Source organism: Typopeltis vanoorti, chromosome 21 (assembly GCF_054136105.1).
Source record: "Typopeltis vanoorti isolate ZY-2024b chromosome 21, IOZ_Tvanoo_1.0, whole genome shotgun sequence".
Lineage (NCBI taxonomy): Eukaryota > Metazoa > Arthropoda > Arachnida > Uropygi > Thelyphonidae > Typopeltis > Typopeltis vanoorti.
This window is the reverse complement of record NC_143569.1, coordinates 30537155-30562864: the sequence shown is the minus strand read 5'-3', so window position 1 is coordinate 30562864 and position 25710 is coordinate 30537155. Positions and strand designations below refer to the sequence as shown.

General features: G+C 36.5%; 1 protein-coding gene across 4 annotated transcripts in view; it reads right to left on the bottom strand.

The window, feature by feature from the left end:
• Positions 1-25710, bottom strand: part of stau (double-stranded RNA-binding protein Staufen) — a 228576-nt gene that overhangs the window by 123635 nt on the left and 79231 nt on the right. For 3 of the 4 annotated variants that reach the window (XM_090410841.1, XM_090410838.1, XM_090410840.1), the window contains exon 5: positions 13872-14018. In XM_090410841.1, the coding sequence (XP_090266967.1) occupies positions 13872-14018 (147 nt within the window). The remainder of the gene's footprint in view (positions 1-13871; positions 14019-25710) is intronic. The other variant, XM_090410839.1, reaches the window with a different exon arrangement.

Sequence of the window (25710 nt, the reverse complement as noted above, 5' to 3'; positions counted from 1 at the left end):
TGTTTAACCTGGCTATGCCCCAGCCGGAATGAAATTTTGTCATGTTGTACCATCATTTTGTATATTGGTTTAAGCCAATAAGAATACAATTTGGTTGGGTAAATCCCATATTACCAGCCCATCCTCGTTCGTTCAGTATCCAGGTAGATACCCAACAGGGTGCACCATGAGTAGGTGAGAATTGGACATTAGGTCAGAAGCCATGATCGGTTCTCCGCATTCCTTTAAAGGCTATGTGGAGGTCTCCTCTCAGTTATATAGCTTTGACCCTTAAGCTTTAAATGACTAAATTGTATTTCTTTGGAAACACAGAAGGGGGGGGGGGAGACTGTTCCACAGTGCAGTAGTTGTAGGGATGAAGGAGGAAGAAAAGAAACTTGTTCTGTTTGTTTCTAGGTGTACTATGAAGGGATGTTGAGCAGCAGCTGCATGTGTTCCAATGAGCTTAGTACTGAGTGGAGGAATTACTGATGTTATTTCAGATGAGCATTTCCCATGGAAATATTTGTAGAATATACATATTGCAGAAACCAAACGTCTGCGAAAGTGGGGGGAAGTGAGTTGGTAGGAGATGGGTCATTAATAAGTCTAATTGCTCTCCTCTGTATTGAGTCGAGCATTTTGAGAGAGCTTTTAGAGGCTTCACCCCATATGTGAGAGCAGTATTCAATAGCTGGGCGAATTTGTATAAGGTTAACAGCTGTTCAGGGGTGAAGTAACGTCTTGGGTGAAAGAGAAATCCTAGTTTTTTTTGAAGCTGAGGATGCAATGGTTGTGATGTGTTTATGCCAGGAGAGATTTGATTCGAGGATAATTCCAAGAAGAGAGATATCTCAAACTGTCTGGAAATTTGGGTGTCGTCAAAAAGGAAAATATGTTTTTTTTTTTTTTTTTTTTTTTTTTTTTTTTATGGGAAATAGGACAGAACTGAGTTTTATTAGCATTGAAATTGATGAGTTATCTGAACCCCATTGCAGGATGGCTTGGAAATTGAAATTGAGGGTGGTGGAGGTTGAGATGAGTTGTGTAGGGTAAGGTTTATCAAATGAAAGTGAGGAGTGTAGTATGCTGTCTTCTGCAAAAGTGTATTAGGTTGGAGGTCAACTGAAGTAGGTCATTGATATATAGCAGGAAGAGGACTGGTGAGAGGACAGAACCTTGTGGAACCCCAGCATTAAATGAATGGTGAGAGGATAGTGAGCCATCCACCATCACACACACACACACACACACACAGTGTGCATCCAGACAAAAAGCTGCCAATCCAACTACAGAAGTCCTGAGTCAGACCAAATGATGGTAGTTTGCTTAATAAGCCTTTGTGCCAGACCTGGTCAAAGACTTTGGAGATATCAAGTGCAACCACTTGAGATTCGGCAAACTTCTCCATGACATATGTAAGCAGCTCTCCTGTTGATCGGCAGCGACAGAATACATACTGGTAGTTGGCTTCAAGGTAGTGTAAGAGTTGGGAATTTAGACAGGAAGCAAAGTGTGAAGCCAGAAGATTGGCTTTTTCTGCAGGTGATGATGCAAGAGAGCCATCTGGGTATGATAAGGGTGGGAATAGTGTTGGGCAGAAGTTATAACCAATTGCTTTGGCGAGAGACCAAAAGGCTCGTCTGGTGTTTGGGCAGGCTGCTAGTTTCCTGCTTTTTAGAACTGTGTTTTGGAAGCATCGTTTTTTTTTTTTTCTTTTGCATCTATTTTGGGCTTCGGTATAAGCTCTAAAGGAGGACGAGTTCTTAATTTCAACCAGTTACAGTATGTCTGGTGTTTCATCCGTACAGCCTTAGCACAACTTTTGGAGACCCAGGGTTTAGTTAGGGAATGGCAGTTCAGTGTAGTGTGTGGAAACTGTTTCCATGCTGGTGAGGATTACTTTGGTAATAAGTTCAGTGCGTGTTTGGGTTGGAAGGCCAGAAGCAACAGCCCAGTCATGGGAATGTGGCATAGAAGTTGCAGAGGCTATCCCACTCGGCATTGTTATAATGCCAAACTACTCTTGTATGGGGGTGTCTGTGTAAGCATTGTTGCGTGGGTGAGGAGATGAGCACTAGATCGTGGTCAGAATTACTGGGGGGGGGGGGGGGCTCACTACTTTCACTGTGTATTTGGAGGGGTTATTGGTGAGGAAGAGATCCAGGGTGTTTAGGGAGTGGTTGGGGTTATCTGGATTCTGGACAAGTTGTGTAAGGTCATTTATCTGCCTGCAAGATCTGTACAACTGGAGGAGGAAAGCCAACTGGTGTTATGGACATTAATATCTCCTAGGAGAATAATTTCATTGTTAGGAAAGTGGGATTGGAGAAAATCAATATTAAAGAGCTCAGAGTGGTTGGTTGTATTGGAGGAGCAATAGAGACAGCAAATGAATTTGACTGAGTGGGGAAGGGATATTTTCAACCAGAAGGTCAAAGTTGGGTGCTTTCCGAGCAGATGTAGGGCAGAAGTAGATGTAGGGTCGAAAGTTGTTAAACTGTGAGTAGTTTGGAAGGTTGAGATAAATAGTGCTGAGGAAGGTGAGATTTGAGTTTCTGCCAGAATGTGAGATGGTGGGGATTTGGTAGACTGAAGATGGTAGTGGACACTATTAAGGTTGGCGTTTAGGCCATGGAAGTTGGTGAAGTGGTTATGTAGAGTTTTGTGAGTCGTGTTTGGCAGCAAGGGTCTTGCGCATTTCCTGCATACTGATCTCCATGGTGGCTGCTAGTGGTATCACTTGGTTTTTGCACCAACATAACTGGTGTGTAGTCGATGATCCAACTGTTGTCACCATTTTGACATTTCTCTTCGAGTTGTCTTCCAACATGCATCCTTGTTCCCTTTATGCAAATAATAAATAAAGTTGGACATGTATGTGCGATTGGGGGACAAGTATCTCTGAACTTGTTGTTGTAGGCATGTCGCATTTTTACTAAGCGTGGAAAGTTCAATCCATCCTAACTTTTATTTATAGGCCCAAAATGATGCCACCTGACGATATTCTTAGTCAATGATGCATTCCTCAGCTAGTTTGTTGATGTCCTCTTTTAATAATTTTCCGTTTTTCATCAGAAATTTCAAAATTATGGCATTGAATTTTTTTTTTTTTGCCTCCATCAGGTAGTTTACCATTCATGTGATTAGGTTGTGAAGTTCATTCACGGGCAAAGGTGAGCTTGAGTTGCACTGGTCATCAATTTGTTCGAGCTTAGCTTCCACTACATGTATTTTGGAGGTAAAAGTTTCGTTCAAAGCATATGTGTTCGAGGTTTTTGACACCTTTTCCATGTTCGGAAGTTGTTTTACTGAAGGGAGGCACAGCAAACAGAAAAACGGCTGGTTAAGTTAGATAAATAGCTTTTGTGCAGATTCAACTATTTTGGCGCAGGAAGCGTGCAGCCAGTGGCAGCAGAACTCACAGAACATATCCTTTTTTCTATCTGTGATACCAGTTTTTGCAGCTGCAGAATGTAATAGGTTTGTCGGCAGAGATCGCAGGCGAGACATGGTGTGCTCATTCGCTTTTGTTGTCGCAATCTTTGCTGCGTACGGTAGATATAGTGGGCACTTACATGTGGCTGATTTAGAATTGGAAAGATAGCTGATTTAATGCACTATAAGTGCTTACAGGTTGTGCAGAAGTATTCCGCTCCTCAGTACCCGCTGTTTACGGTTTCCATTTGATGATTAATTTTGATGAAAAACACTCACAATAACAATAAAATGGGGAACACAAGTTTAGAGTAGCTTATTCACCAACGCCGCCTGCACAATCCTTTGTATTCTGTTGGTTGTTGAAGTATGATTTCCCACTTTCCTTTCTCTACTGATTGTAATATCATTTGCTAGGAAATTCAGTTCATTATTGTGAAGGTTTCAAAATTTTACTCTTTGTAATAGTGAGCTTAAAAACTGTACTGGTTCTATGAGACTTGCCATAATGGTATTATTTAAAGAAATTAACAGTGTATAGTGTATATTAATTAGAAGAAACTAAATACTTCCAATATTTCAGCAAAATCAAACAAAAGCATGTCTAAAGTCATAAAATAGTGCCCCTAGCAGGCTGGGCTGGATGTTCTTGGCTTTTGGACTGAAGTTCTCAGGATCAGTGCTTCCTATATTTGAGACAGTTTCACACAACCATATTTATTAACGTTAGGGTAGTTCTTTAAGACTGAAGCTAATTCCAAGAACAGTCTTTCACATTTGAATTTGCTTCTGCAGAGTAAGGTAACCTTTTTCTATAGTATTTAGTGGCGGGTGCAAAGGCATGGTCAGCAAGCCCTGAGTGACTGTAGTGGTGGAACCAGATGTAGTCTTTGTGTTCTGCAAATCAGGTTGGCTGCCCTGCCTGTTTGATCATAACAGAACAGTTTGTAACTGCATGGTACTTAGTACATACTAGGTCTAGAGACTGTGGCCAGTCTTTGGGGGATCAAATAACAGATGACAAATTTTTAATATGGTCTGTAAGTAGTTATAAGGTTGTAGTTTTTTAGGATTTCTGTTAGTTTTTCAAATGTACCTTGGATATATGAGATGGTAACAGATTTGATGTAGTCTATTCTGTGGAGGGGGGGGGGGGGAGAGCGCTTTGAATTTTAATGTTTGGTTTTAGAATTTTAATACTCTTTGGATTTGATGGAAATTTTAGCCATTGGCAAAGGTGTTATGTATCAGTGAAAAGAGCATTACTATCAGTAAGCTCTTTTCACTGACTCTGTTGTACAGGGTTTAATGATTTCATATTGTTAAGGGTGTGTGTGTGGGGGGAACTGTTGTGGCAAATGTATCTGCCTGTGTATGCGGTTTCTATAAATTGACAATGTCAAGGGTTCATCAGGTTGATGAATAATTAAGGTGTCTAGGATGGGAAAACTGTTTTTTTTCCTTCTTTCTCCAAGGTGAATTGAATCCTAGGATACAGGTATAGGATACTTAGGAAAGCGCTGAGAGTCTCAAAGCCATACGGCCAAATGGAGAACAAATTGTTAACATTGCTAACAGATTAATTAAGATAGCATTGCTTAATCTCTATTAATAAAGATTAAGGCTTTATTTTGTCAAGTTTCCATGAAGTAGTTTGCCCCCTTCCCTAGGAGGGAAGAAAGAAAATGGTGACCGCATAGCTGTCCTCTCTATTTCTTTGTAGAATTTTCTTTGCCAAAGAAAATAGCCTGACTTCTTAGTGAACTTAAGGCTGACATATCAGGATGAAATTATGCTTGGATAAGGTCAAAGGTGCCCTTTCAGAGGAACATTAGCAAATACAGATGAGATGTCAAAACTGACTATTATGTCAGTATGTGAGTGTTAGTTTTCGATATTGGCCCTAAAGTGACAGAGTTTTTAACATGTAACACCTCCTCACACATTAAAAACATCAACACTTCACTACACTATGCTGACAATGTAGTTTTCTTTTGGCCAGACAGCTCTGAGATGCTCAACACTTTCCTAACATGTCTTAATAACCAGCATCCCCAAGATTCAATTCACCTTGGAGAAAGAAAAACATTTCCTTTCCTAGACACCTTAATTACATGCCAACCTGATGGGTCCTTGGCATTCTCAGTTTACAGAAAACCAACACACACAGGCCGATATATTCACAAAGTCACTCCACTCCCAACAGTATGGGATCATTAAATTCCTGTACAATAGAGCAAAATAATAATGTCCTCTCCACTGAACTTGAATACATTTGCAACACCTTCTTGGCCCATGCCTACAACCCCCCACTAAATCCAAAGAAAATTACAACCTCACATTGTGGCCAAATAGGCAGGACAGCCAACCACAGAATTACTGAACACAAAGACTACACCAGTTCCACCACTACAGTCACTCAGGGCTTGCTGATCATGCCTTGGACACCTGCCACAAGATACTGCAGAAAAAGTCCACCCTACTCCAAAGCAAATTCAAATATTTTGGAAGTTTATTTTCCACTTGGTTAGACTATAATAAATTTAGTTTAATCCTTTATTCAAGTGTAAGCAAACAAAGTTCGCGTCTGAAGTATTTCCAGGACTGAGGCAACTCGTAGTAAAGGTGGTCCAAGCTCTCATCACTCCTTGTCTCAATATCTCCCATAATGCGATGCAACCTCCTTGCAAACATGTATGATGCTATGGATTAAGGGAAAGGCCACAACCCAGACCAGTTTCGACCTTTATTGCAGTCTCGTGTGGGAGCCAGACCCAGAAATGGTGATACTAAGGCAGAAGCAATGGAGAGGTCATATTTACTTATACGAGTTGCCACTTTCCACTTGGTTAGACTATAATAAATTTAGTTTAATCCTTTATCCAATGTAAGCAAACAAAGTTTGTTTGCTTACACTTGAATAAAGGATTGTTTGCTTACTATAATAAATTTAGTTTAATTCTTTATCCAAGTGTAAAGGATTAAACTAAATGTATTATAGTCTAACAAGTGGAAAATAAACTTCCAACTTCATTCTCTAAATTCAGAGTAATTTAATAATAAGGTGGTACACCTTTTGGCAACTCGTATAAGTAAATATGACCTCTCCATTGCTTCTGCCTTAGTATCACCACTTCTGGGTCTGGCTCCCACTGACGAGACCTCAATAAAGGTTGAAACCGGTCTGGGTCGTGGCCCCTCCCTTAATGCATAGCATTATAGATGTCTGCAAGGAGATGTGCTTTGCATTATGGGAGATACTGAGACAAGGAGTTCGGTAATTCTGAGGTTGGCTGTCCTATCCTACCTATATAGCCATAATGTGTGTGTGTGTGGGGGGGGGGGGGGAATTATCTTGTTTTAGCTTCAGACATGCTTGTCAATTTGTTCTTTGTTCCTTGAAGGTGGCAATTTGGCTTTGCCAAAATATTGGAAGTATTAAGGGTTTTTTTCCAATTAACATACAGTATATGTTTCATTTCATTAAATAACACTGCTGTGGATGACCAATTTATATGCATGTTTCACCAGAAAAGACTTAAGTCAGGATTCTTTCATAGTTTGTTATAGTGCATCACAGTATTATATGGCCTTCACTATTTGTGCACAAACTGTACTGCATACTGTACAGTATTTCCTTTAATTTTTAAGTAAATAATATCAACTTATGCACTGCCAATAATTAGATTTCTGTCTAAACAAAAAGACGACTTGTTCACACTAGCTGTGCAAATGCATGTCCTTATGCTGACTAATGAGGGCTAGGTATTCATTACTTGTGTTTCTCCTCTTCCTCTTTGTAACTGGACCGATTATAGAGTTGACTTAACTGAAAATGTTTTAGGGCTATGTTTGATTTTAACAGTACAGACTGCACAATATATTTAGTTCATTCTGAAGATATCAAGAAGAGTGACATTAATCTAAGATAACATTTTGAAATTCAATTGTGAATTCTGGATTTTCATTTTTATAATTTCATTCTCTTCTTTCTTATACATCTCTCATTATTCTTTATACATGTACCTTTTTCATGTTTCATGTGTGCACTTCATATATGATTCTGCCAATTTTTCGTGTTTTTTTGTTGTTAATAGATGATTTCCTGCTTAAATTAAGGGGATATTAAATCCCGCATAGTTTTAAAACCGAATAAGAAACTCAAAGATCAGAATCAGAGAGTTTCTTGCCGAATATAGTAAACTATAAAGTATCGGCGACACTAGCGTTAGCCAATGCAAGTGATCCTAGTACATAGTACAATACCGGGCAGCTTGTGTCAAAGGTGGTAAAGTTCTGATCGCTATTCTTAGGTATTTTCCATAATGTAAAAACACATTTCCTAGGAAATGTATGCTGTTATTACATTATGGAGGGAGGTCACTACCCTCCATAATGTAATAACATTACTTAAATTAAGGGGATATTAAATCCTGCATAGTTTTAAAACCGAATAAGAAACTCAAAGATCAGAATCAGAGAGTTTCTTGCCGAATATAGTAAACTATAAAGTATCGGCGACACTAGCGTTAGCCAATGCAAGTGATCCTAGTACGTAGTACAATACCGGGCAGCTCGTTTTATTCTTAAGTAACTTAATGGTTGCACCTGTTTGGGAAACTCGTTCGCAGAGTACATAAGTTCTTTTCGCTATACACTTCGGTATTAGGTCTAGCTACCCACTGATGAAGCCTCAAAAAAGGCTGAAACCGGTCTGGGTAGTGACCTCCCTCGATAATGTAATAACAGCATACATTTCATAGGAAATGTGTTTTTACATTATGGAAAATACCTAAGAATAGCGATCAGAACTTTACCACCTTTGCAACGAGCTGCCCGGTATTGTACTACGTACTAGGATCACTTGCATTGGCTAACGCTAGTGTCGCCGATACTTTATAGTTTACTATATTCGGCAAGAAACTCTCTGATTCTGATCTTTGAGTTTCTTATTCGGTTTTAAAACTATGCGGGATTTAATATCCCCTTAATTTAAGTAATGTTTTCATTGCCAAAATGAAGCTTATTAGCTCTTTATTCTTAAGTGATTTCCTGCTATTTGTTCTGTTTACTATCCTTTCCTGTGTTTAATGATCTCAGCTATAGGTTTTTCCAAATTTATCACTTGACAGTAGAAGATGATGTTCAATAGTAATTAAGAGTGGACAAGCAATTGTACATTTCCTTGAAAATGTACAATTGGAGTGGGTGGATACGAAGAGAACTGTTAAGGCTTGATGGGAGGTAAATTCAAGAGACTATAGCTGCCCAAATGAATGTCAATACCTTTTTTGGGTATTGACAAAAAAAAAAAAAAAATCCATTTCCAGGAAATGGATTTTTTTTTTTTTTTTTTTAAACCTGGGAGGGAGGGATGTCAGCCTGTTTTTTTCTTTCTCTTTAAAACTACAGCAAACCTTGTACTAAAACAAACCACTTCTGATGGTCCCCAGGGGTTCACTGCAGTGATTTCTCCTGTACATAAATATCAGGATTTTTTCTTTGGCTCCATGAAGGAGCATAAAGTCTTTACTCAAAAGTCATAAATTCGTTATAACTGCTATTTCATCAGTTAATTTACTTGCTGTTGATTAACTTTTTCGTGCATGTTGGGAAATTTCTGCTTTCAACTGAGAATCAACCACAGCATCAATAACTCTATTTAAAATGGTGCTGAAAAATAAATAGCATTAATATTAAACTAAAGGTTATCTGAATTCATGATGCTCTTTATTTAATATTAAACTAAAAAAAAAGTAAAGATATTTTTGGCAATGGAGAAGCCCTGCTCAACTAGGCTAAAAGAAATCTAGGTGAATATTTAATTAAAGAATGATTGTTAATTTGATATACAGGTAACCCTCGTATAATGCAGATGTTAGGTTCCGCAGAAACGCCGCATTATATAAATCGCGTTATGCGAGTCTAAGATCACATAGAAAAAGTAGGGTTATATTCCGAAATCGTTTTTTTTCCTTCTAATTATATAAACAACAATCGCATATCCAACAAAAATATATTTTTATTTAATTCAGGTAATTCATGTAAGTTAAGAAAATATATAAACTATGAAACAAATACATAGTATAAAAAGTATAAAAATTACAAATTGTCCTTAAACTTCATTGCACATAATGCATAAATGTTTTAGGCAAAATAAAATACTGCATATTTCAATCTTTCATAGCACAAGGATTTGAGGATTAGTTAATAAACATTGGTTTTGTCATGTAATCACCTGATGCATTACTACAAAAGAGTAGAGTAATTCTATCTTTGGAAACTTTGAATTCAGGAGCTGATCTTTCATTTTCCAAAATATAGTGTGTTTTGCACTTTTTTCCAATATAACCTGGATTCATCAGCATTGAACACCTGGTCTGCACTATAAATGGTTATAAACTTTGAGAGCTTTTTGTTTAATAAGATTTCCATCCATAGGAATTTTCTTTTGAGGTGCAATCTTCTATCGAAATCATTAGATTTCTCCATTTTTCCACAGGAATATCGTGTACACGAGCAATGCGTTTTGCACTCATCGTTGTCCCTGCAATAAACACTTCCTCGGATTTCATGTTCATTTTGTTTGATTGTTCAAATTGTTTATTCATTTAAATTCAAAGTCCCTGCAAAAACTACTGTTTTTTCTCCATTTTTCAACCGATCCAAGATTTTGAATATTTTTCTTTGAGAGAAATTAATTTTGTTTTCAATGTTGGTTTTTCTCTTTCGTTGCAGTTTGTGGCCATTACAATAAAAATAATTTTTTACACAAAAGAGCAAGCATTACATATTGTATACAACTCACCAGAAAATAAAGTGTTCAGCTTGACATGAACACGCTTATGATTTTTAATGCACTTTCCTGGCAGAAACGAGGACAATTTTTAACAATAAATGAGTGCTAAAGGGTATTTCCCCTAATATAAATTCGCTACTTATAATTACATGCGGGATACAGGCAGACACAAATTTAAAGAAGATAAAATTTGATTTTTAATTTGCGCGGTGAAAAAAATATGAAAGATAAGCGGTTACTACAATTTGTAGACTGTGTTCAACAAGGGTTACTACAATTTTAGACCGCGTTATACGAGGGTTACCTGTACTTGTGCAATTCTTTGAATACATAGATGGCTTTTTACTTGGTACAGGACTTGATCAGCGCTAGGACAGTATATAATTAGAAGTGCTGAACATAAACAACTGAAACCTGTTATTATGCAAAGCAAGCAAGCAACATGATGTGCTGGCTGTTTGGTTTAAATGGCAAATGTCGAAAGGGATAAACTGTGAGCTTGCCACAGGCATTTTTAATGAAATGATCCATTCATAAACGAATAAAATGATTTGTTTATGAACAGATGAAATTCATTATTTTATGAAACAAATCTGTTTATGATACAATATGTTTTATAAAATCATATGGCAAGCTCCAAGTACGTTTTCTCTTTCACTATTTAAAAAAGTTTTAAAGCAAACAAAAAATTTTCTCAGTGCTGGCCATTCGTGTGAAGAGAGGGGCAGAACTGTCAAATGACCACCACCTTGTTATCCACACTCTATGGCTACAGAAACCAAATGTTACCATCAACACTGGTAGATCGCATGAAATGGGAGGCATTGGAAAATGAGGCCGTGAGGAAGAAATTTACAGATAACATGTCCTCCAGGTTCAAAGAGATTCCCAGACATACTGCAGATGTTGAGGAGGAGTGGGAGCTGTTCAGAACAGCTGTCACAGCCTCTGCACTCTCATGCTATGGCAGAAAGCGGCTTGGCATGGCAACGGGCAGTGAGAAAAGGACACCTTGGTGGAACCAAGAGGTCCAAAAAGCTGTCCAGACAAAAAAGGAGGCATAACCTAACATGGCTTAGGGTCAGGTCACCTGAGATGCGTTTCCGGTACACTGAGGCATGGGAATCCTTTGGAGAAAGATTAGACTCATCCTATGCAAATGCAAACAAAGTATTCTGGAAGACCTTCCGTCACCTTAGAGGGAGGAAATCATTCACAGCAAGAGGAATTAAGGCCTCTGTTGGTGCACTTTTAACAACTGAGAAGGATATCCTCCACAGATGGATGGAATACTTTGAGAGCCATTGACCCAGCAGTTGTGGACATCCAAGAGGTGTAGATTGGGGTGATGACTAGTCTCATAGCAGAAGAGGTCCATTTAGCAATAAAATCACTAAAATCGGGCATGGCTGCTGGTGATGAGATGAAATTCGACCCAAAATGCTAAAAGCCTTAAATCGAGACGGTGTTCTCTGACTCAAGTGTGTTAGGCTGCTTGGATATCTGGGTGAGCACCAAAGTGGCCAGACAGGAATAACAATATCAGTTAATAATTAATTAATTAAAAATTAATAGTTAATAATTAATGTTTATGTCACCGAAATGAAGCCTGTTGGCTCTTTATATTTAAGTAACTTAATGGGTGCACCTTTTTGGACAACTCGTATAGCAGAGTATATACGTTCTTTTCGCTATACCCTTTGGTATTAATTTGGTCTAGCTACTCACTGATGAAGCCTCAATAAAGGCTGAAACCGGTCTGGGTAGTGACCTCCCTACCATAATGTAATAACAACATACATTTCCTAGGAAATGTGTTTTTACATTATGGAAAATACAAAGATTAGCAATCAGAACTTTCCCACCTTTGCAACGAGTTGCCCATGTTTGTACTACGTTCTAGGACTACTTGCATTCAGCTCACACTAGTATTTGCCGATATTTTTATAGTTTTTTATACTATATTCGGCATGAAACTCTCTCATTCCAATCCTTGAATTTCTTATTCGGTTTTAAAACAATGTGGGATCTAATATCCCCTTAATTTAATTAATGTTTATATCGCCGAAATGAAGCCTGTTGGCTCTTTATATTTAAATAACAATATCAGTCTTCAAGAAGGGAGACCAGAGAGAGATTGCAGCAACTATCGTGGCATCTCCCTGCTCAGCCTGCCTGGGAAAGTATATGCTAGGTGCTTGGAAAGAAGGTACAGGGGCATAGCTGAATCCAAGTTCCAAGAAGAACAATATGGCATTCGTCCTGGTAGAAGCACAACTGATCAAATCTTCACTTTAAGGCAAGTCTTTGAGAAATCTTGGGAATATGCCAAGAATGTCTACATGTGTTTTGTGGACTTGGAGAAGGCATATGACCGGGTTCCGCGGGATAAGCTTTGGCAAGTAGTACAGGAGTATGGAGTGGATGGCCAACTATTAGCTGCCATCAAGTCCCTGTATGAATGCCCAGAGTTTTGTGTCAGGGTAAACAGCACAAAGTCTGAACCTTTCACAATGTCCATAGGTCTCTGTCACCATAATATTTCAATATCAATCCAGTCCATAATATTTATGGACTGGATTGATAGGCACAGCCAAGGCAGTGAGTGTGTCAGAATTGGAAGACGTAGCATTGGACGTCTGCTTTTTGCAGATGACCTAGTTCTGGTTAGTTCTACCACTGATGATCTCCAGCGGACCCTGGATAGGTTTGTAGCTGTTTGTGCAGAATCCAGGATGAAGATCAGTGACCAAAACAGAAGCATTTGTGGTTTCAAGACAACCATCCCAGTGCACTCTACGTGTGAGTGGAGTCCCACTTAGGCAGGTGGAGAAGTTTAAAAACCTTGGGGCCATATTTACAAGTAATGAAAAGTGGGACATAGAGCTAGTCCCCATCCTCACCTATGGTCACGAGAGCTGGGTAATGACCGAAAGAATGCGGACACGAATCCAAGCCGCTGAAATGAGGTTCCTTCGAAGGGTTGCAGGGCTGACAGAGTCAGAAACTCTGCCACCAAGCCCAGGTGTTCTGGTGGAACTCCTAGACATGTCCATCCAAGGTTTTGGATTTAATATATCCAGTGAGTCCTTGGCCTCCTACCCTCTGGCTTGGCAAAGAGGGCCTGCTGAGGGAGCCTCTCTCTCTTGTGGCATTCTGACCAGGTGCCCGTACCAACGTAACTGTGATCTCTCAACACGGAAAAGCAGCGGTTGAGTAATTTCCCGAATTGCAGAGTTTGATATTTGAAGTATTATAATGTTCCAAGTATTTAGAACATTATTAAAATATGAATTTTACTGTAACTAATACAAAGAATGTAGTTTGGTATCAACTAATGAAACATGCATTATTATTAGTTTGAGGAGTATGTACAAATTTCTACTCGTACCAATATAGTCTTTTTGTACATTTTTATACTTTCCCTTTCTTCTAAAATTTTATTCCTAATGAAATGAACTATCACATAGTAAAAGTGAATTCTTGATATGAAATCAAATGAGTTCTGTTCCTGAGATCAAATACTTTCCATAATATTTAAAGGAAAGAAAAATACACAAAGGAATCTAGTTCACTAGTTTAGACACATAAACACTAAAAATGGACTACTGAAAAATAAACAATAAGAAATATGGGAAAAAAAAAATTCATATACCTGAATAATAAATTCCCGTTGCCTAGGTTCTCCTCTTTCATCAATAACAGTATAGACAGGTTCTCGTTCTTTCTTTGCTTGTTGAATCTGAATTAGTCTGCTAATTGGATTAATACCCTGTCCATACTGAGGATCTGCTTTCTGTTCCTTGCAAAAACAAAAAAAGAGGAAGAGAAAGAAAAACACTAAATTTGTATCTATATCAAGTTCAGTTCTGAAATAATATATTTAATTAGGACTTTAAAGTAAATGTTAAACTTAAAACCAAAAGTATACTGATATAATTTATACAATGCAAACCACTTCCAAAATTTCTGTTAATTACAAGCAAAATGTGTGTGCTGGATGTGTTCTTTATTAACAAGATACTTTATATGCAAACAATACTTTTAGTTTAAAATTCACAAAGAAAACATGGTATATGAAATGAGTAAAATACTGCATAAGATTTTTTAACAGTATTTAACAGATAAAAAAGGAACTTGTTCCAAATAAAAATGAAATGGCTATGAATAGATAGCCATTGCATTTTTATTTGGAATAAGTTCCTTATAATGCATTCTAATCTCTTCACATATTGGTGCATGTTACCGCATATAATTCAAATTAGACAAATTGTGTGTGGGGAGAGTCCATCATCGCAGCCATGGCTACATCTATAAAGAAAACAATCTTTTGGTATTTCTTCATAAATATGGCTGGCTTCTTTGAAGAGGTGATTGCCTTTGCATAGTAAGGTGTTTGCTATATGCTTCTTGTCAGTAATATGGCCCTCTTTTCATGATCAAGTTGGCCCTTCACATTTCAAAAGACCAGGCCATCTGTTCAAAGTGTGAGCAGCCATATTTGCATTTGATCATAAGATGTTCTTCTCATGAGTATGCAGCTCTTAGTGATTCCTATATGATTTAATTAGATTGATGTGGTACTTTAAAGTTTCATTTTCTGAGAACAAATATTATTTGCGATGAAATAATTTTTATACAGTGCTATCACTCTTAGAATATAGATTTGGTTCAAAAGTGTCCCATCAGTCCACTTCTTAGGGGATTCAATCTGCTGCATCACCAACTCTTTAAGATCAGCCTAGAGAGAATATTAAGATGGTAGTGGCATAATGCATTAATGTTTTGGACTACAGTGATTCCCGCTATAAAAAACACCATTACAGCAAACTGTAATGGTGTTTTTTACTCACTCACTATAACAAATATAAATTGTCTGCAAGAACAATTTAATATTAATAAATTATTAATCCAACCAACGACCCAAGACACAGAGCTATTCTAAAGGAACTACTAGCTATTCTTGTAGTTCCTACGAGTTTGCTAACTACAAAATAATTCAAACTGTACCAGGTCTAAGGGAATTTCAGACAGCTATGAGTTGCTATCCAAAAGTTTGAGGAATCGGACCATTAAAATAATAATAATAAAAAATAAAAATAATTAATTACCCGAACTGCTAGTTTTTGTCATCTTCTCTGAAGTAGTTCCCTCGGGCATGTATACAGTGATCCAAGTTTTTTTTATCTTATTTTCTTTATTCCATGCATCCCTGGAATCGTCAAGTGTGACTACTGAGCACCCCCCCCCCTGCAATTCTGCATCTCCTCAATCATATCATAACAATGTCCTTTTAGATGGGAGGAATTCCTCATGGATAATGCCTTGGATGTTAAAAAAAAAAAAGATCAACACTGACCTGTCATTACTGCAAACTTGATATGCTTTTCTACCACAGTGAATTAGGCGACTTTCACCGCAACAACTGCTGCTTTGTCTAAAGATCATAACCATATAGTCATATTGCCGGCCTGGTTGGCCATGGTTAGCATATTTGCTCTCAAGCCAGAAGGCTGCGGGTTCGAATCCCGCCGTGGGCATGGATGTTTGTGATTGTCTGTGGAAATGCTAATGGTTGTGAGCAGTAGATGGCGTTGGTGGGGACAGAGAGCTGTAGAGTAGGTGCCATCCCTCAATGAGACTTTGGACTCCCTGGAGGTGTCATGTAATGATAATAATAACATGAAATTATGCATATAAGGGAACCAACAAAGTGTTAAAGACTGATCAAACTCAGGAAACAATAATAAAAAAACTTCTCTGTATTATAATTTTCAACAAAATCTAAAAAACTGTTGGATATAAAACAGTTTATCCTTGATGGACAAATACACAGGAATTTCAGTTTCTGATTTTAGCAAAGCACTTTCACGCTTTCAAAATTCACACAGGAGGAATATAGAACTGAAAGTACTCTAACCAGTATAACATGGATTCAACAAGCTATTACTGCTTCTATAATTATCTTCAGAATATAACAGATAGAAAATGATCATCTTTCACTTGAGACAAGTTTAGAAACAATGATACTGAAATAATAAATATGTAGAATAAAAATACAGTATGTTTTATCTTCTTTACTCAAAACACCACTTTATATATATGTATGAAAGAATTAATCAGGAAACTTTATTGAAGAACCCAATAGAACCATACCAACATTTTCAAAGTACTTTTCTAAATTGAAAACCTTGGTAACAAACTGACTTTCCTTAGACGATCTCAAAAATGATAGCAACATAGTTCATGACTCCCTAAACACAACTCTACAGAACTCTTTAGCTATTTCAAAATAACTCATTATCAGCAGAATTAATCTAATATGCATGAGTTTCTCCTTTATACAATATACAATTTCATTTTTCAACTGCTTTCCTTTCTCCTTTCATGATGCTATACATGGGAATATTTTTTTGAGTTCTATTAAATCACTAACAGCTGATCCATGTTATTATGTCCATTAGTTCTTTTGAGTGCAAGATCAGAAATACAACGAATAACATCCAGTCTGCACTTAGTCTAACAAACATTGCATACCACCATTATAAGTTTCAGCATTCCCTGAAACAACAAAGTTCTTTCACACTGCAGGCAAGTTTAGTATATTTAATTATGCCATGAAATGCCAAATTGGAGAATTAGACAATGAGACTTATTTGTGCCTTTGGTGCCACAGAAGATTCTACTATGGAGGAAGTGATTTTTTTTTTTTTTTTTAAAGCAAAAGTAGCTGAGAAAGAAAAAGGAAACACTGGTTCTTGTTAGGGACCTACACAAGCAGAGTAGGAAATGAATCACAAACCCATAGAAATGTTAAAGTACCTTCTGGATTTCTGCTCAGGATAAGGACCAATCATTATCCTGAATAGAAATCCAACACAAAATAGTACATAAATTCACATGAAGAAAACACATAAGAGATAAGATAATGCTCATTGACAATGCTGTTGTTGATAGTGCTATCTTTATGCTGGTTCAGGATATGAGAGTACAGAGGGGATATGCAAGAGGAACTAACCATCATGTAATTTTGACTAGGATACAAAATAAGTATCACACTGAAAAGAAAAAAAACATGCACAATTGCAACTTTCAGAGGTGAACTGCACACTCATATAATATACAAATATTACTGGGGGGGGGGATGAAACAGAAAATAAGAACCAAACTCAATGGCAAAATCTAAAGAAAACAATGATTGACTGAAGAGGATAAAGATGCAGTCTGAAAAAGTAGAAATTATAACAAAAGTTCCTGGTAGATAAGTCAGCAGGAATCTAAGGAACCTAGCTACATGTAAAGTAGTGAAACAAAATCATGGGAAGTGTTAAGGAAAAACTCGGAGATAAATAACAAAAATTACAATAAAGAATATTATGAATGCTTGCAGTATCCTGCATGCTGGCCTGGTTGGCTGAGTAGTTAGCATATCTGCTCTCAAATCCTGTCATGGATGTGTATGATTGTCTTTTAATAAGTGAATGTTATCACCAAGTGGGAGCCCACCACTCTGCTTATTTGAGGACTGAAATAAACTGAAAAAATTGAGGACAGGGTTTCCAGACTTGGCAAAAAATGTATAAAAAGTCACAAAATTAATAATAAAAAAATTCCTTAATCCAGTCCACCCAGTACTAATATACTATAGGTTTACAATTTTTCTTGGATGAGCCTCCCTATTGGCTTGACGTACTTTTGCATTCACCAAAATGTGCATGTGAAGCACACAACAAAATTGGAGAAATATGGATTACAAATGCTAGCCACCAATTACCATCATGATAGGTGTGATATTTTAAATTTCTAGTCCTTTTATCACATAATTATAGTTTAACTCCAGGTGGGAGATTAAAAAAAAGAAATATTACTGAATGAAATAAGTCACGAGTATATTTCAGCACTGGAAATAAAAGCTGTTGGAAATATGAAATACCGAAAAGCTGCTGCAATAACTCAGTTATTCTTGGAGATGAAAGACGATCCGTTTCCAGAATTTAATGACAAAGACTGGATGTGTGGCTTTGCATTTTGCATTGGCATTACTCAAAATTTGAACAAATTAAATGTAAATCTTCAAGGACAGAACAAACTTATTAATGAAATGTTTGATAAAAATAAAAGCTTCGAAAATAAACTAAAAATTTGGAATTGGCAACTGGATCTAATAATATGCTCATTTTCCAATTTTGAGAAAAGAAAATCCACCTGAAACCAAAAAATATGCAGAGGAAATACAGAGACTACAAGAAGAATTCAGTTCGGGGTTCAAAAACTTATGCGAAAATGAAACTAATTCTGATATTTCTCATCATCCTTTATTATAGATGTTGAAAGGGGTTCCCAAATTTCAACTTCAAATGGAAATAATTGATATGCAAAGCAACACTAAGAAATAAGTTTCAAAATGTTAGTTTTATTGACTTTTATAAGAGTTACTTTCCAACAGATAAATTTCAATTGCTAGCTACCCGTTCCAGGCAAATAATGAGTTTATTTGGTAGTATTTATCAGTGTGAACAACTCTTTTCGAAAATGATCGTCGAAATCACCTTGATGACGAACAACTAAAAAATTGTATCAGTCACAATTTCAAACATATCTCTCAATATTGAAATGCCTGTTGATGAGAAACAGTGCAAAATATCTGATTCCCATTAATTAAATTTCAGCAGGTATTTAATTTCTTTTGATTAAAAAAATATATACATATACCATATATCAAATTAATAAAACTTTTCATTGTAAATCTATGTCAAAAATAACAAATTCAACCCCATAAATTAAATTTTTTTGATTAATATATTAAAGTATTTAATATTATGTATTTTGCAGCCTGTATGAAATATTAAGTTTTCAATTGTGGCCCACTGAAGAAATAAGGTTGTTCATCACTGTTCTAGTATAATCCTGCCAATATAATAAGACACTAGATATCAAATCACACCAAAGTGAATGACTTTACATTTACTGACATCCATTTTCCCATACCCACAATTCCAGCCTATTCAAATCATTCTGCAAGTACTGCATATCAGCAGCATTCCTGATTACCTCACCTATCTTTGGATCATCAGCAAATAGCTATATGTCCCCTGTCAAATTCTTACCGGTGTCATTAATGCACAGATCGGATAACAATGGAACAATGACTGATCCTTGTGGTAACACAACTGTTATTACCTTAACTCTTGCAGACTCACATTCCCATATAACACTTTTTGATATCTGTCAGTCAGTGATTCTCTTATCCACTGTAATATTTTATAATCCAAACCCATATTCTCCAATTTATGCAACAATTTCTGAATGCAAGTCCTAACAAATTTTTCCAAAATCTTCACCACCACTCCTGAGATACTAATTGGTCGATAGTTGGATACATCGGTCTTTGCACCACCCTTCTGCAATGGAATTACCATACATTCTTTCATGTTTTGGCAATAAACTGAATTCTTATTAACACCTCGTCTCACTTTATAGGTATTAAAGTAATATCTCACTTTAATACCTCATCCACATATACCTGAGTTTCTTCATCCAGTGAAGATGCAGCAATGAGCTCAATGTTGCATACACCAGATTGATAGCTTTTAACAAAATGGGCACAGTTGAACAACCTCTTCTGTGTCTGTTACCCTCACACCATCTGCATTTAGAAGAGTTATTCTTTCATATTCATTCTTTCTTTTACGTGTAGTGTATTGATAGAATTCTTGTGGGTTGTTCTTTAGAATGCAGAGCCAGTTTCTTTTCATACTTAGACTTTGCTTTCTGTCAACTATTCTAGCCTGCTGCTTATAATTTTCATAACAGACATCATTCTTATGCACACGGTACTCCTTCCACATCATGTTTCTTATGAATATCTTACTTAATAAGATTACACATCTATTGGACTCCTACACTATTCATTCTTCGAACTCTCGGGACACATTTTGATATTGCATCATTTACTTACTGTCCTCTTCCGTCGGGGATGGGTTGAGTATTCCATGTTTCCACAACAACTTCCAGGAGTCTTGGTTTCTTGCGTGGCTGGTGAGTTGTCTATATGTTTGTAATCCAGAGTTGACCTTTATTGATGTCATTTAGATCTTGGTCTTCCTTTTTTTTCTTTTAATCTTGCATACAGAGCAAGGTGGGTAGTCTTTTTTTGATGGCATTCTCTTGACATGTCCGTACCATTGAAGTTGTCTTCTTTTGATCATTTCTATTAATGAGTATGTATATTTTAGGTCTTGTCTTACAGTTTCATTTGTTTTCTTTTCTGTCCATTTTGTTTTATTCATTTTTCTGAGACATTTCATCTCAAAAGCCTCCAGTTTTTGCATCTCTGTCTTCTCGAGTGTCCAAGTTTCTGAAGCATATAGCACAATGGGTATTATACATCACATCATTTAGTATTGTTTAAATGGTTCGCATCACTGTCAATATTCTTCTCATCCATCAACACTGATCCCATTCCACTGAACTCAGTATACCTCTTAGTTGGTCATAATTTCCTGCTTTGTAGTTCAGCATATAATGCTGAACGTTTCTGAAAGGAACATTCATAAACTTAGTCACTTCCCAATTAAGTACCGTATGATCACTGTCACCAACTGCAGACAGGATAGTTATGTCTTTAAATTAAATGCCCCACCCCCCCCGACATTACAATTAAACCTAACTCTCTTTGACCTCGAGTTCCTTCTGTCACGTGCTACTTGAGGAAAGTTTCTTGCAACAGCTCAATAAATTCATTTTCATTTTTCTCATGAGATTCTACTGCTACCCAATTAATATTTAGATAATTAAAGTTTCCCATTATGATTACTCTTTTTGTGCTCATCTTTTCTATTGGTGATACATTTCTTCATCACTAGCAACTGACCTGTAACAACATCCCACTACTATGTAATTGATCTTGTTGCATTCCACCTCACACCAGATGGATTCGAACTCACTGCCACATGAAATACTGTTAGTAGTGGTAATACAATCATAGGTCTCAACTCTAATTGAATTCAAGTCATTCGATATCATTAGCAGCATGCCCTTCTTCTCTTATCCTCTCTACCCTTCCTAAAAATACTGTACCCTTTACACTCGCTACCAGTTAGCATGTCTGATTCTGATAGCCAGGTCTCACTAATGCCTACAATCTGAGGTCCCAACATATTGACCAAGGTAACAAACTCTACCCCTTTGTTTCTGATACTCCTAGCATTCGTGTACAGACATAATAATCTACCTGCATGTTCTTTTGTACACTCTTGTCTGCAGTCTGATTGACACAGTTGGACAACTTGCAGATCTCTATTCTTCTCTAGTGCCTTATAAATGTAGATATCTTTGCACATGTTTGATGGGTCTGAACAACAAAATAAATAAATAAAATGAATGAGAGCATACAACTAAATGTATATAAGCATACTTGAAATGTGTAAGAAAAACATGTAAAATAAATATAAATAAATTAAATAAAACTAGGTTCAGATCAAATAGGGATTGTCAGTAACAGAATTTTATCTAAAAAGTTGTGAAATCATGAAAATATTACCAGGATCTATATTTAAGTTTTGTAGATCTAGAGAAGGCATATGACAAGGTATCAAGAGAAAAGTTGTTCAAAACACTATAATTATATGGGATAAACTGAACATTATAGAAGTGCAATATATAGTCAGCACTCAAGACAAAAAGAGGTGCAAAGAAAATAGTTTGACGTAAAATCATGTGAAAGACAAGGGTGTGCACCATCTCCACTCTTATTCATCATCTATGTGGAACATAATTATGAAGGAAAGTGGTATTAAAACCTATATCAAAACTGGAGATATTCAAGACAGCACCTTACTTTATGCAAATGATGTTATACTCGTGAACAAATCCAGTAGGTCTTCAGCACTCTACTATACTGAATAAATATTATGTACTAAATTTTGTACTAAAATTAGCAAGAAAAAGACAAAAACTATGAAAATAACAGAAACATGGGAAACATCAACTTGCAGTTTCAATAACAAGCCTACACAAGAAGTAAAATATTTCAGCTACTAGACGCAATTTAGATTGTGAATAGATAACTGGATAAGCAAAGGTTAATATTTTAAGCTGCCAGGTAAACAACTTTATATGGATTTATAAGAGAAAAATTGACAAAACAGTAAGTTGGCAACATACAAGGGAATGTTCAAACTAATTTCTGCTTATGGACTTGAGAGTTGAATCAGAAATAAAGAGGCAATCAAAAATTAGAAACTACAGAGTTCAGAAAAAAATTAGTGAACAGATAAAATCAATAGCAGAATCATACTAAAAATGAAGATATCAGAAAGGCACACTGTCATTGACAGATTTCAAGAATGTGTGAGCAGAGCTAATCTAAAGTTAGAAAAAGGTTAAATATAATGCAAAAGGAAAGGTTAGAAAAGCAGATGTCTGTTTCTAGATTGGCAGAAAAAATATCCAGAGAACAGCAAGTTCTAGAAGGATTAATGCAATTAAAAGACATGTATCAGGAATTTGATTAATTTCTGGCAATCGTTGCCCTGTGAACATTTTCCAGACCTGAGAAAATTTGCTCAGAGTTATATCTGTCGTTTTGGAACTACATACAGATGCGAACAAGCATTTTCAACAATGAAAATGATTAAGAACAAACTATGGTCGCGACTGACTGATTTAACTCCAAACACTACAAGCTTAGCCAAAGCAAAGCAATTTCAAAAGTCTCAATAAAATAATTAATGTTTATCTTGTCTTTATATGAAATCCTTTCATTTAAAACTGATAAAAGTGTCTATATTACCATATATATAATAAATCATTTATGCATAACTGTTAAATATATCCATCTTATCATATTTTAAAAGGGCTGAAAAGTGGTATAAATTTGCATGGTGCATCTTAACTTAAAAATGAAAAAATTGATGCATGAACTATAAAAGGTTGGCCACCCCTGGGTTAGAGCATATAAATATCAGGAAGGTGGAAAAATATTCTGGAGGCTATTGAAAAAGGTTAGAAATGGAAGAAAAGGTATTGTAAAAGAAATCAAAGGCAACATTGAAACTGAAGATAAAGATATCCTAGATGTCTGGAGTAATTACTTTGAGAGACTGCTCAAAGAATGCAACCAGGAACACACATCAATACTACATCATCATCATCAAATTCCTGACATGTACAGTACTACATGAAAAATTTACATCATTACTAACTTCCTATCTACAATTTTCTCCAAATCAGTCTGTTACTTCTCAAGACTCCAACATTATCAGATCATATATTTCTACATTTTAAGGCACTCCATACCATATTAATCCACCTATATCTTGGTCTTCCTCTGGGTCGTTTTCCTGCCAACCTGGCAGAGAACACTTGTTTTGGCAATCTTTCCTTGTCCATTCTGTTCAAGTAACCATACCACATCAGATTAGATCTGCTAACGCATTCCTGGATGCTGACAATGTCAAGTTCTTTCCTAATATCCTCGTTTTTAATATGATATTGCCATTGATGCCATTTGTTCACACCTCTAATCTTTCTCAGGACCCTCATATCTGCTGTCTTTAGTCTTTGGTCAAGTGTTTTACTTCTGATCCAGCTCTCAGATCCATAAGTTAAAACTGGTTTGAACACTGTCATGTATACAGCTAATTTAGTGTTCCGACTAATTTCTCTCTCATTCCATATGAATTTAATCCATTGACTTCACACCATACCAGCTTTGCTGATTCTGTTGTCTATTTCTATATTTAATTTACCATCTTCACTAAAAATCGTGCCTAAGTAGCTGAAATGTTTTACTTGTTCCACAGGTTCTCCATTCACAATGCAGTTGACATTTTCAATGATTCTACATATTTTCATTGTCTTTATCTTTTTGTTGCTGACCTTCATGCCATATCTATTACAACAGTTATTCAATTTAGCCAGGGAATCTTGCAAACTTGTAGCAGATTTATTTAGAAGTATAACATCATCCGCATAAAGCAAAGAGCTGACATTAACATTTCCAATTTTGATATCGTGTTTAATACCACTTTCCTTCATAATGTGATCCATATAGATAATGAATAACAGAGGGGATAACGTACATCCTTGTCTCATGCCAGATTTAACATTAAACCATCTTCCTGTACTTCCTTCAATTCTAACTACTGATGTACAACTCAAATAAAGACTAAGTATTGCTTGATATAATGCCTCATTGACACCATATAACTGTACGTATTGAACAGCTTCTCTCTCTCTTGGCACCTTGTCATATGCCTTTTCCAGATCGACAAAACTTAAATACAGATCTTTGTTATATTCCCAAGCTTTATCAACTATTTGTCGTAAATGAAGATCTGATCCTGACAGCATCTATTTGACCTGAATCCAGCTTGTTCTTCACCAAGCTTTTCTTCCACAATTCTTCTCAACTGTTTCTCAAGTATACTGGCATAGATCTTGCCCGGAACACTCAGTAGGGAAATACCTCTGTAATTCTCATATTCAGTTTTATTTCCCTTTTTATATATGGGTACTATTAGAGCTCTACTCCAATCATCAGGAATTCGTCCCTCTGTCCAGGCCTTCTGAACGATGCAGTGCAGCCACTGTAAGACTTTTATACCACCATGCTTCAGCATTTCTGGTCGAATATCATCTACTCCTGCTGCCGCTCCACATTTCAAGCTTTTGATGGCTTTTTCTACTTCAAGTATGGATATGTATTCCTGGCTGCATGCCTGGTCAGTGTTTTTTAGTGTCATCACTGCCTGTTTCATTTAGCAGTTTTTCAAAGTAATTACTCCATACTTCAAGGATATCTTTCCCCCCCCCCCCCCCCGTTTTCATGTCACCTTTATCATCTCTAACTTCTTTTACAGCACTCTTTCCTCCATTTCTGAGCTTCTTCAACAACTTCCAGAATATCTTACCACCTTCTTGATATTTATTTTTTAAGTTCTTGCCAAAGTCTTCCCATGACTTTTGTTTAGCTAGTTTTACACAGTATTTAGCATTCTTGCATTTGTCTCTATATTCTCTAAGAGCACAAGCTGACTTATTTGCCAGGAAGTTTTGATATGCTTTCTCTTTTTCTTCACTGCCTCTTTAACTTCCTGTGTCCACCATGGAGTTCTGATTTTTCTATCCTTGCAGACAACCCCACCAGATGCCTCTCTGGCTGAATCAATCAGGGTTTTCTTCAAGGTTTGCCACTGAATCTCCAAGGTTTGGTTCTTGTTCTCAAACTCTTTCATTTTTTTTCAATAATCTTTGTGTATTTTAGTCACCAGTTCACATCTGAGAGCTGCTCAACTTTTATTCGCTTTAAAATTTTCTTACGTCATTCTTTTCAATATGAAATTCAATTTTATCCTGCTTATCAATTTCATTCTGCTCGCTTCCAATTTCAAATCCTCTGTACATTGTGGTGTCCTGCACCAGGGAGAAAACACTATCAACAATAACATAGTCAATGAGACTTTTCTTATTCCTAGCCTCTTCTCTCCATG